The sequence below is a fragment of the Aquila chrysaetos genome, chromosome Z (genome assembly GCF_900496995.4).
Source record: "Aquila chrysaetos chrysaetos chromosome Z, bAquChr1.4, whole genome shotgun sequence".
In the NCBI taxonomy this organism is placed as follows: domain Eukaryota; kingdom Metazoa; phylum Chordata; class Aves; order Accipitriformes; family Accipitridae; genus Aquila; species Aquila chrysaetos.
In genome coordinates this window covers 8,003,525-8,016,011 of record NC_044030.1, presented here as the reverse complement: position 1 = coordinate 8,016,011, position 12,487 = coordinate 8,003,525, and the positions used below count along the sequence as shown (strand labels likewise).

The following is a 12,487-nucleotide window of genomic DNA, read 5'->3' as shown; positions in this document are numbered from 1 at the left end:
TATCAGGTGTTCTCCAGCTGTGAACACAAATCTATGGATTAGAGGGCAGAATTAGTTACATGTAGCTAATTTTGACTGCTGATCAGTTTCCAGACAGGGGTCAGAATATTAGTTTCTCTAATGCAGACAAGGCATAGATAGATTCTTCCTGGAGGCCTTTCAGCTCTTCCATTCCCACATGACATCTGTGTGGAAAGTACAACCATCTGCTCCCTGGCCTTCTCCCTCCTTCAGGCTGTCCCTGGGGGATCTCCACATTTTCTCTCTTCCTCTAGTACAACAGTCCAGCCCAACAAAACAGCTAGACTGTTTTCTCATACAAGTTCCCTTTTGCTCTATTGTTAGTATATATGTAAGTGTTTATTTATTATAAAAGGCTCTGAGCTTCCCTTACACAGAGTTGAAACCGAGCAGTGGGCATACCATGTCTTTGCAGACCTCAGGAAGGTGTGTAAGAGTCTGAACAGGAGCTAGATCTCTTCTTCAGAGCCATTAACTTAAATGGTTTCAATGCAGTGATGGATAGAAAATCCAGGTATGGCCTTCCTGCTTGCAGAAGCAATATACTTTCTTAGTGTGCTCTGTGTTGGATTTTCAGCATGCCTAGTAAATTTCCACAGGAATTCTCAGGCTGATTAAAGAACAGGATTTATGTTTTTGACAGTTCTTGGCAGGTAGAGTTGTGGTAGTAGTGTGGGAGGTTAGTTCAAATTGATTTATAACAGATACATGGATGGACTCTCTTTGTCACCATCTCCATCATTTCTTATATAATCATTGGAAACTATGTTTCATAAGCCGATGATGACTTCCATTCAACTTCCTATTTACGCTGTCTATCTATGCTAGTAGAATATCCTTTTATCCATCACCTGGGCAAATGCATTGCTCATGCTTCAGCAGCAGTCCTCAGAACCACTGTGGTTTTTCTGTGGTGGATACATTCTGCAGCATTCAGCTTTGATTTGGGGCTCTCTTTAATCCTGTGAAGAAGTCACAAACTTGAATTCAAGATTCTTTCCAGAACTATGTTGTATGGTAGCCATCTGCTTCTAATTTTTACTTAAACAGCCTCACCTAGGAAACGCTTTCCTTTCTTGGACAAAGCACTAGATGTTTTGCATATGTATGTATAGAATCCAGATAACTTTGACTGTTTTGAGGGCCAGTGGTATTTCAAATATATTAAATTAAGAATGCCTAAGAGATTTTTGCTCAGGCACTGCATAAGGGAAAGGGAGATAATTAAAATGGGTGGGAAGCATTGTTAAGCCTTGAGCTTGACTATGTTCAAACTGAATTTGGGTTGTTACTTCTGCTGCTAAGGAAGATGTGTCCTTGAATAAGATATACTCTACTGAATTTCTCCATCAGCTTGATCCTAGAATGGGGTTGTAATGGTGAGTTTTAATGACAGTAGGCAGTGATTTGACAGAAGCACAATGGTTATGACTTCACTGCAAGATCTGGTAGGTGGGAAGCGTTTCCAAAAAGATTAGAAGAGAAACAAAGAAAAGTGCTTTGTGCTCAAAAGTTTTGCTGTTCAAAATGGGAAAGTTTCATGTTCCTGTCAATCAACACAAGTATGATCAGACAACACGTGACCTTGTGAAGCAAGGAGCAATACCTTCACTTTTGAAAGATGTGTAACACAGTGAAGGAGGTGTGGGGTTGTGAGTGGGATAGTAGAAAAGCTGCCTTTTAGGAAGAGGTGATAGTCCAAAATTCACCATACACATTTGTATTCAAGTTTCAAAACTCATTTTATTTTCAGGTTGTTCTGTCATCTTTTCCTTCACTCTGCCTGTCCAGAATTTTTTGTTGTCTTTTAGCTGTACTGACTCTCTTCCTATTATTTAATGTATTGCTAATGTTTATGAAGCACTTGAAGGGTTTTTTTAATGATGCAAGGTAAGGTTGTAATATTTCTGGTCATATATGTAATACAGAGCTCAACTTTTCTGTCTGCCATCCTATTGTCTTGTGGTGTAGATGTTCTTTTACAAGTCCTTTTTAGTAAAAAAGCATGGTAATTTAGGGGGAGTTTTGAGAATCAGTTATCACTATATTAGAGGATAATTTAAAATAGTATGAATTGGTTGCTGTAGGTTTTAGGGTCAAGTATGAAATTATCTGAAGTATTTCTTTATATGAGCAGACGGAACAGTTTTGCAGTAGGGCATTGTCTTTGTAAAAATAAGTATTTTAGGATGGACTATAGCTGGCTTCTGGGGAAAATATATCAAAAGCAGATTAAAATGATGATATAATTCCTGGATTACATTTCTGCTTTCTTTTCCAAATAGTTGTATAGATGGGACTCTTCATTTTGACCCTGACATTGCTTCTCTAAGTTAAATCTCTTTTCCCTAAACATCAGTTTTATTGTACTTTCCAGAGAACAGCAGTTCTCTGTGTGTTTCTAGTGCGTGTCACGTACTGGAAGATTTTGGCACTCGGCTCCTTTTCATGGTTTCAGTAAGGAGCAGTTACAACTGTTCTGCTTTTCGTGCTGCACCGTTTCCTTTTAGCGTGCGGCCGTATTAGCGGGTAGATGTGCCCTTGTCCTGTGCTGTTCACTGGGGGAGCTCAGGGTGTGGTTCCTGCAGCTGTGGCTGCTCCATCCCACAGTCTTCATTTTTGGGTTACATTTTAAAATTCACTTTGGTCTGACCTTGGACTTGCTCTTACAACCTGCTTCTCATTTCTGTCAGCTCCTTTGTTATACCAGTGACAGATGTTATACAGTTCAGTGAAATGATCTATCTGATGTTGGCAATGGTCCTGCTTCAAGTGAAGGGCTGGACAACATGACCTCCAGAGGTCCCTCAGTGATTTCTGCAGTTTTAGAGGCGGGATACATGGTTCTACTGTGCTCACTGTGGTCATTGCTGACATTCAAAATCAAATTGTTAAGCAATGAAAATAGGAAAACTTGGAGGTGGAGGGGGCAGAAGGGTCAGGCAGCGAAAGTCTCTAAGGGGTTAGTCTTCTTGCTGACCAACTGCAAATAGTGAAATAAGCTTCTGGCCCTAGGGAGGATTGGAAGAGGACTGTGATACAAGCCTAAGACAATAGCCAGTGCTCCTAAAACTTTCTGGTGGCAAGCTTTTGCCACACTTTCCCTTAGAAATAGTGATCAGAGCTGGCTGCTCTGGTCCTGTCACCATCACCATCTTGTCACTTCATCATTGCTGAGCCATTTAACCATGCTAAGCCAGCAAAAAGCTAGTTTTTTTTCCTTCCCCTCACCATGAATTTTTTCTGTCATAGCATGCTCCAGGTGCTTGATGAAGGGTCAGACAAGCTCTACAGCCACTGCAGAGGAAGCAGTGGAAATAAGCATCCAGGGATGGGGTGGGGAGAGTGGTACCGTGACAGTCAGTAGCTACATTGATGGAGACATGCACAGAATTGCAGCTGCAAAGTAACTGAGAACAGACACAATAATAGGAGCTAGTGCTGAGGTAAAAGAGTATTCATCCCCTTCCTATAAAGTATGCTTGTCCAGCTATATGTTATTGTATGAAGTTTAAGACCCCACATGAGAAGAAAATACAGATTACCCTGTCTGATGGGAAAGAACACAGATAATTAAGATTTTAGTTAGTACTTGGCAAAAACTTGGGCAATACAGAGAGAGGAGATGATCCATTCTTGAGGAAAAAAGGAGGAGAGAGGAGTTCAGAATTTGAAAATGATCCTAAAAGCACAATTTGGTGCTTAGGTGTTTCATGGCCTGTCAGCTAGGTGCAGAGAAAGAGACATTGAGAGGAGTCTTCCACATCTGATTTTAGGATATATAGCATAAATGTGAAGTTTCATTCATTTCTATTGCCTGTGCATTTTTCACCTTTGTAACTGTATTGCCTGTTTGGGGTTTGAGAAATACTTGCATTTGCTGTTATATTACCTGTCCTTCCTCCTCCCCTAGTTAGAGTTAACATTGGCTTGAAGCTAAGTAGCAAGCATCAAAGCACCCCGTTCCTTCAAAATCCTTAATGCAGGCACACTGGGTTGCTCTGGCAGAATGCAGCATTTTATCATGTTCTTCTGTATCATAAAAAGATGTTACAAGCTCTATGGGTCATGTTAGGGCCATGTTAGGGTCATGTTAGTGGTGTTCTTTTGGAGAAACTTCTGGTGACTATTAGCTGTTAAACTCTTTGGCATACTGCTGTGTGCTTGAACCCTGAGTGTTTCAAGGAGTGCAGAATAATAGCATGCATCTAGAATTTGTTGAACTGTTCTCTGACGGACAGGCACCACAGTGAAATCATCTTTCTTCAAAAAAAAAAAAAAGTGTGTGCTAAGTCTGCTGGAAACACCCAACCTTAAATTTGTATAACTAATGTCAGAAAATTCAGGGCAGAAATAGCCACAGACCAGTTAAACAAGGCCACAGAATATGCCCAGCTGTGGGGGACTTGATGGTGTGCAGAAAGAGGCAAGCCACAGGGCTGATCCCAAGCTAGCATGAGCGAATGACTGGATCTACGTCTTCACTCTCTCCTCACTCACACTTTGATTCAGAAAGAGGTATTTTCCATGGTGCGTGTGTAACTGGGAGAGCATTATTTCACTGATGTTAATGTAGTATGGCACTTATTAGGGAGGGTGTTCCTATATTTTGTTTTGTTGTGGTGGTGTTGCCTTGGGGGTTTTTTGTTTAATTTGTTTGAAGCCCTGCAAGAAGAGAGATTTTTGCTGGTTGGTATAGTCCTGAATAGAGGAATCATGGTGCCAGTGGTGATTCTAGGGACAAACTAGTGCAGCTGGTTTATGAAGCTGTCTCTAGCATATCATTGGCAGGGGTGCAGGTGGAGGGTAACAGTAGAACAAGCACATGGCAGATCAGTCCAGTGTGCTCTCAGTCTCCTGATGAGACCAAATCAGAGTGAGCTGCATCCTTGCAGTTTCATGTTTTATATAGCACCTGCAAAACACAGAGGGAAATACTGCTGGAAGTGTGGAGAAGATACTGTGCTGACTTCTGAAGAGCAATTGTATGAGCTGATACACAACTGCATGAGGCACTGAAGATCACTCTAAATAGTGCTGTTCATTGGATATGACCTGCTCTGTGTTGTCATTTTGCAGGTAAACTATATGTGCTTTGGATGTTTAATGGAAAGAACTACTACGTTAGAAGTTAGAGCTTCTACTCATTTATCCCCCCTTCTACTTGTGCATGTGTTGTTTATTCACAGCCGTACATGATGGAGAGAACTTGGATTTTTTAGGTAATTTCTCCACCATGTTTTGAATTCAAGTCTGGTTTTCTAACATTCTTTGCAGTCACTTCAAATTCATACCCTTTTCAAGTTGACTGGAGTTGTCCTCCTGTTTCATTGTCCAAGTGATAACTGAAGTATTGAGTGCTACCAGATGCAGTATTGAGCTTTATGGAACTTTGGAAAACATGTTCTTTCATTTTGACAGTGAACTCCTAATACCATTCTGAGTATTGTTTTCCAGCCAGTGTTGTACCCATTCTGCAATAAGTACTTTCATATAAATCATGTTTCCATAGCTCAGTTATGAGAACGTTGTGTGAAGCAGTGTAAAGTAACCTTACTGAAGTCAAGCATGTAGGAAATCATCTGCTTCCTCTCTGTCCACAGAATCTGTTCCTCTGCCATTGAAGGAAATTAAATTGATTTGATGGGATTTTCTTTTTCTTGAGAAATCCATGCTGGCTATTACTCATCATGCTTTCTTCTAGGTGCTTAGAAATAGCTTCCTAGCAGTTCTTGAGCTTTTCTACTAGGTTTCCATGAAATGAGTATGGTGTGTCTCATCCCATTCTTCAGATAGGCAGATGGAAAGAGCCTGAAAAAGATTTGTTTTGTACTGTGTCTCTTTGCGGATACAGTAGCTGCTGGAGCACAACTCTGTGTTTTGTCCTGTAGTACCCAACTCTGTTCTCACAGAAGGCATAGTGTCATACAGTGCCTGCACAACCCTCTGCCCTTTGGTTTTCTGATAGCCTCTTTGCTCTACTTCCTCGACAGCTCCTGTCTCTGAGCTCCTAAAGCTAGAAGAATGTTTTCTTCAAATGTCTTGGATCCAGACTCTTGGCTTGTTGATATGGTTGGAGGTCTTTTCAGCTGTAGTTCTGCTAAGGTGACTAGAAGGAAATCGGCATGTATGTTGAGAAATGTTGATAGTTTGGATAGTAAAAGGCAAGCAAGGAGTTTCCCCCAAGTTTTTCTGTATGTGTATGTGTGTATATATATATATATATGTAAAATGTGTGTGTGTATGTATTTATGTATGTGTGTATATTTATTAAAGTGTGTCAGAGTTGCTTCTAGGCTTCTCAGTAGCTTCTAGCATAAATGAGTGGTTTGGGATGGGACGTTTGAAAAGCTGGAGGTCTTGTGGGGTAATGTGTTGTATGTAGTATATTGATAGCATATATGTGGTAATTACTGTTTGGTTATTACAGGCAGCAGTGATTTATATCATTCTGAGAGTGGCAAGTACTCAGAGAAGGTGACCGTGCTATCATTTTCCTTGCAACAACATTGTCTCTATCTCTGGTATGTGAAGGTTGTTCATAGCGAATGTGGGAAAGGACTTTTACTCTGGCAGGAGAAAAAAGCTGTGCTTTAAAAAATGTATGCACTCAGTGCCAAAAGAACAGCTGCTTGGAAATGTCATTGAGGCCTTGCCAGAGAAGCTACTGCAGCTCCACGGCAAGATTTACCAAAAGAGGAAGGATGATTGTTCTTCAGTTCTCACAGACAAGTTCAAACCTAGAGCCCCTGGGGAAGAAGCAATTGTATAACAAAGGTAACACCATGATGACAAATAAAGGAAATGCAATTTCTTCTAAGCATGTTAATAAGGGAGGATGACATGGTATGCTTGGATTTCTGAAAGGATTAATGCATTCAGGTTACCTTGCTCTCCTGGACAGCGTGGGCATTTTTTCCCTACAGTGACGGACTGGTCATCCTACCAGAGTGCACTGAGAAGTGCAGAGAAAACAGCAGTTTGAATAAAGTGTATAGGGAAAATTAAATAACAGTTATTTGCACTTTATAAATCTGTGCTTAGCGTCAGAAATAAAAACTTCTTACAAAATTTTAGGAGCAGAGATCTCCCCTCCCAAGTTCTGCATCGTTTATGAACTTGTGTTGTGATACATGGATGTACAGTAAAGTATAGTTGCCTGCACCCCTGCATTTGAATAGTCCTAAAGCAGAATGGGCAGGGCAGGATAGTAGTTGGAAGGTAAAATTCTGGAGTTATTTGCTTTCCTTAGGAAGGCTTCCTGACTTTTAAGAAAACTTCGTTTGCATGTGTTTGTTTTTCAGGAAGTCTTTATGTACTTTATGCCTGTTTAATTGTAGACAAATAATGGAAGTGACTCCTGTTTTATTCAGCACACTGCAGTGAGCTCTTGTGCTTACATGCAAGCTCATTCTTACAATAAAAGATTTTATTATTTTTTTAAATATCTTGAGTCAGTTTCTGTAAATTAGTTTTAATGTTGTTTTACGTTCTTCTAGCTTCTAGCATTCTTTTTTTAGTCCTATTCTTAAGAGATTTTTTCCCCCTAAAGTTTATTGATCTCTTTTTAATATCTAAAGTTTCCTGCAGCACTTGGTAAGCAACGAATCTTTAAGTGGATGCATTGGATTGTCAGATAAATAGAGGGATAAAACCCAGCAATGTTGGTCCTTTTTCATTTTCATTTTTAGGGTGACAGATAAATTAGTTCCAGTAGTAACAGAATGATAGAACAGCATAGGTTGGAATGGACTTATTATAATACATTATATACACAAAAGTGTGTGTGTGTGTAAATGTGTGTATTTTAGGATCCCATCCTTTATGCATCTGTTTATGGACACATAGGTTTCATATTTGTAACTGTGGCTGATGACCATCTCTTAAAGCAGATTCCATAACTCATCTTGTGAGGAAAGAGTTCTGCATCAAATCCCAGTGCGTTTAGAGAGCAGGGAATTTTAATGAGGGGCACTATAGGTTCATTTGTACCATCAGTTGACAGTTTGAAACCCTGAAACCTCTCTGTTTGCTCAATATCCAGTTCAGGGTGGTAGCAGAAGAAGTTGTGCAAGGAAAGTAAAAACGTTTTGAAAAGTTGAGTTTCATCATTGACTAACCCTATCAGTGTCATGGGACTATGAGGATTGCTTGTCTTCAGAAGTACTGGAAAAGATATCAATAAAACACTGGATGAGTTGCACAGCCGTTCATTGTAGATGTTCTGACAAGAATGATGTTTACAAAAGTTGATGGCAAATTGACTTCTGATTGAAATAGGCATGGGTAGCTGGAGAGATAAAGCATCAACATAAGCATCAACATATCATTCTGGCTATAATCAGAAAAATGGCCTATGGGTGATCATCTGGCTAAACAAAGGACAGACATGAAAACCTTCTGCAGCAAATTTTGTTTTCATACATCTTGATAAAAATTCAGTTTTTTCTGTACATTCGGTAGATATCTATAACCTTCCAGTTTTTTTACTTTATCTAGAATATCAGCTGCATACTTTCAGATAAAGTGTCAGATATTTGTTTGATGATGCCATATCTAGAATATAAATATTAAAATATGTGAAGATCTTTACAAATCACTGAGTTGTCTAATTCTAATTTGAACTATTTCCTATCAATATAGTTGATGAACGAAAGTACTGCTATAAGAAGTCACTCAAGTTACATTGATTGTAACTATAATTTGTCAAAGTTTATGCTAAGGAGTTGGATAAATTTGGTTATGAAATGAAAGAAAATCACAAATGCATTAACGAAAATGACAATTTTTAACCATTACTGTAAAAACAAGCAGGTGTGACATGAATCATCCAGTGAATTACCCCCCAAAGCCTCCTGTTTTGACTTTGGTTCTAAAAATTAGCTCTGCAGACCTTGCTAAGCCTTGCTTTTCTGAAGGTGGTGTTACAAAAGCATAAGAAGTAGAAATGAAAAATAAAATCCTGTTTAAAGTAAGTCCCTACTCAGCCCTGGTCAACAGAAAAGCCCTGCTGCCTTGCAGGACTGATTCAAAGGCTTGTACTCTGCTAATCTCCAGATACCATACAACACATTTGAAAAAGTTTAATGCTGAAGTGGTATTCTTGCAAAAGGCTGTAGTGAGTATGCATGCTAATTTAGCAAAATGGATGGAAGTGTTAGAGCAGATTATTAGTGAAGGTTGGAGCAAGTGAAAAATGCAAGGAAGAAAATAGCTGATAGTTATTGGAGGTTGAGGAGCACAGACTAATTGTCTTTTACAGAAATCCATTTGCTTTAAAAATGTTTGCTCATTCTGAGTAGGGTTGGGGCAGAGGGGAATCCCAGAGGGTATAGAGACTGAAAACTTAATTGGATCAGTCAGTGAAAACTAAGGCACTCGAAGTAAGCAAGGGATCATCTAGGATGTGCTGAGAAAAGGCAGACCTCTAAGACTCAGTTAGTTGGACATGTATTATAGGAAAATAACTCTCATTTTTAAGAGTTGAGCCTCAGAGACATATTGATTCTTTCAGATGGGAATATGTACAATGTAATGCAGAAAACCCGTCTGTTTGTTTTTTCCTGTGAAGTCGAAAAGCCCTGCGAAAAGAGTATTGATTAGTTTCCTTCCTATAATACCTACACAATCCCTCTCATTGGCATAATTCCAATGTGCTAGAAGTGTTTGGTTAATTCATGTCCCATGGTAGTATGAGACTGGATAGTCTGAGGCCAAGTAGGTTATCACTAATAACATCCTTGACAGCCTGGACTGCAAAAAGACTGAAAGAAATCAAGCCTTTTAGCAAAAGGTAGAGAAAAGTCTTCAAATAGTTGTGAAATAAAGGACAGGAATACTTTATTTCAGCTGCATATAGGAAAAGATGCAACAGGTTACTGTTGCACAAGTTGTGTATCATAGAACAAAGCCTTTAAAGATAAAGGATAATTAAATATGGTAATAGCACAGGAGAATTGCTTCACTGTTTAATCTTTATAAGTCTTTAAGAACAGGTAAGGCAAATACTTGTTATGATTGATGAAAACTTCCATACATCTACCTTGCAGGTATAGTAGACAACCCCTTGAATTCTCTTTTGGGCTTGCTTGCTCTTGCTGTTTGGGTTTTATTTATTTGCACTTTTACAATGGAAAGAAGAAACGTTTAAAAAAAACCACCACACTTAAAAATGTTCTCAACCCACTGAAGTAGCTCATCTCTTCATTCTTTACCCATTCACTTCTTAACAAAGGAAAGGTGAAAGAAAGTACACCTTTGTAACCTACTTAAGTGTTCTTCATGAGGGGAGCATAAATACTGAAAGTCAATTATTTTTTCTTTGCAGGTTACGGGATGACAGAATTAGGATAGAAAGGATGGAAAACCTCCATTTTGAATACAGCCATGCTTTCCAGCTGATTACTGATTTTTATGCAAAAGAAGTGCCTGATACTACAGGTATGTCATTCAGAATGTCTTTGAAGCATGCATTCTTTTAGCTTTTACATAGATAAAGGAATACATGTGGGTGCATCCCATCAGGTCTCATGGACTTATCTATGTCCAATTTGTTTAAGTGTTCCCTAACTTGATTCTCCTCTGTTAAGGAGAAATCTTCATTGCTCCAGAATTTCCCAGTGGTCTGAGAGGCCTTGGATTCCTAAAGGCACATCTTACCAGTAAAGACCAAGACAAAGTTCCTCAGCCTCTTCCATGTCCTTTGTCACCAGATCTGCTGCCCCATTGAGCAGTGGCCCCACCTTTTCCCTTGTCTTACTTTTGCTGCTGATGTACTTGTAGAAGCTCTTGTTGCCCTTCATGTAACTTGCCAGTCTCAACTCCAGGTGGGCTCTGGTTTTCCTAACCCCATCCCTGCAAGCTCGAACAATGTGTCTATATTCTTCCTGCATCACCTGTCCCAGCTTCCACCTGTCGTACTCCTCCTTTTTTATGTTTGCGTTAATCAGGAGCATCTTTGTCATCCCTGCAAGCCTTTTGCCACCTTTGCTTAATTTTCTGCACATTGGGATCTTTTTTGAGCTTGGAGGAAGTGAACGTTCAAAGTGAATATTATTTAAATAGAAATGAATACAGGGCTAGCATCCCTTTTTTTGTTTTCTTAGCTTGAAGATGTGTGTTTAGACAGATTAAAATTCACACATATATAGCAACTGAGGGAAATTATTCACCATCTGAAATGTTTCCTCAAGTTCTTGTGTGTGTTAACACTCTTAACAGAAGAACAGCTTTAAAAAACAACTCTGAAAAAAGTTAACTAAATAGGGTTTTAAAAAAATTGCAATTTTTGTTGAGATATCATGGAGTGAACTTTCCTATTGTTAACTGGAACGGGGACTGTAGTAGAGCACTCTTTAGAAACACTATCAAATACAAATAGCTGTCTCACAAAGATGGAACCATATCCTGCAGACTGGCCAAGGCAAATAAATCATCACATGTGCCAAGGCCTGTTCATTCCTTTTAACTTGCACAGATGTTGCCTGCAGTAATGGAGATTTCAGAATTTGCTTGTTAGTTTGTATATTTAGAAATTTCTTATGCCAAGAGTTAGTGTTTTTATGAAGAAAAATCTGTGGAGTCAAATGTTTTATGTTTCATAATGTGTTTACATTATTGTGATGTTCTACACTCTTTGGAACCATAAGTGTTATTTTTGGAACCTCACTTTATCTTGATTTATAGATATCATAGAACACTGTACATATTTTACAGATATCTATTTGATTAAATTGAAAAATAGATTATGCTTTTTCTAAAATACATAAGTAGTAAACAGTGAGTTAACAAGAAAATCACTTTTTTTTAGGTCCTCAAAAACTATCTGTAATACTAAGCTTAGATAAGCCTGTTATTTGCTCTCTGGCAGCAGTAATTGTATACCTCAAAGAATTTAATTTGGAGAGGATGCTTTACAATCCAAGGTAAGTTGCCTTATATAAACTTCCAATTCAAAGCGCCAGTACATGTACCAGTGTTATCTTGTAAGTTTCAGCAGACAACTTCCCTTCAATGTAATGAACCCACCTGCTAGAGTGATAAACATAGTCTTTGTAAAAATTATACCTTACATTTGAGCTCCTAATCAGAAGTGAAAGAATCAAGTGATTTCTTAAGTGGCGTTTCATGAAAGTCTTTATGAAGTATGTTTGTCTAGACATTACTATCAGTAATGTAAATGAACATGTACTGCTGCTAAGTGTTATTGAAAACAAACAAGGCGCAAAAACTGGTAGATACTAGGGGGGAATTTTAAAGTTTGTTAATATCAGCCATCATATCTCAACCTCAGTTTTATTTTGTGAACAAAATTTGGGGTATTTTTGGCAGCTTTAAAAAAAATAAATAATGCTGTAATTTAGCTTTGCAGATGTTGTTTTATTTTGCCAGAGCTGTGTAAATAATTTGCTCTTTCTATAGCTCTGGAAGCATGTATAAATGCTAATGTGTATTAATATTTAGACAG

General features: G+C 38.6%; 1 protein-coding gene across 5 annotated transcripts in view; it reads left to right on the top strand.

The window, feature by feature from the left end:
* MSH3 (mutS homolog 3) overlaps positions 1–12,487 on the top strand; it is a 118,374-nt gene that overhangs the window by 30,782 nt on the left and 75,105 nt on the right. For all 5 annotated transcript variants that reach the window (XR_005931557.1, XR_005931558.1, XM_030004430.2 and 2 more), the window contains exons 9-10: positions 10,349–10,461; positions 11,831–11,945. Coding sequence is in view for 3 of the 5 variants with exons in the window: in XM_030004430.2 (XP_029860290.1) it covers positions 10,349–10,461; positions 11,831–11,945 (228 nt within the window). In the remaining 2 variants the exon portion in view is untranslated. The remainder of the gene's footprint in view (positions 1–10,348; positions 10,462–11,830; positions 11,946–12,487) is intronic.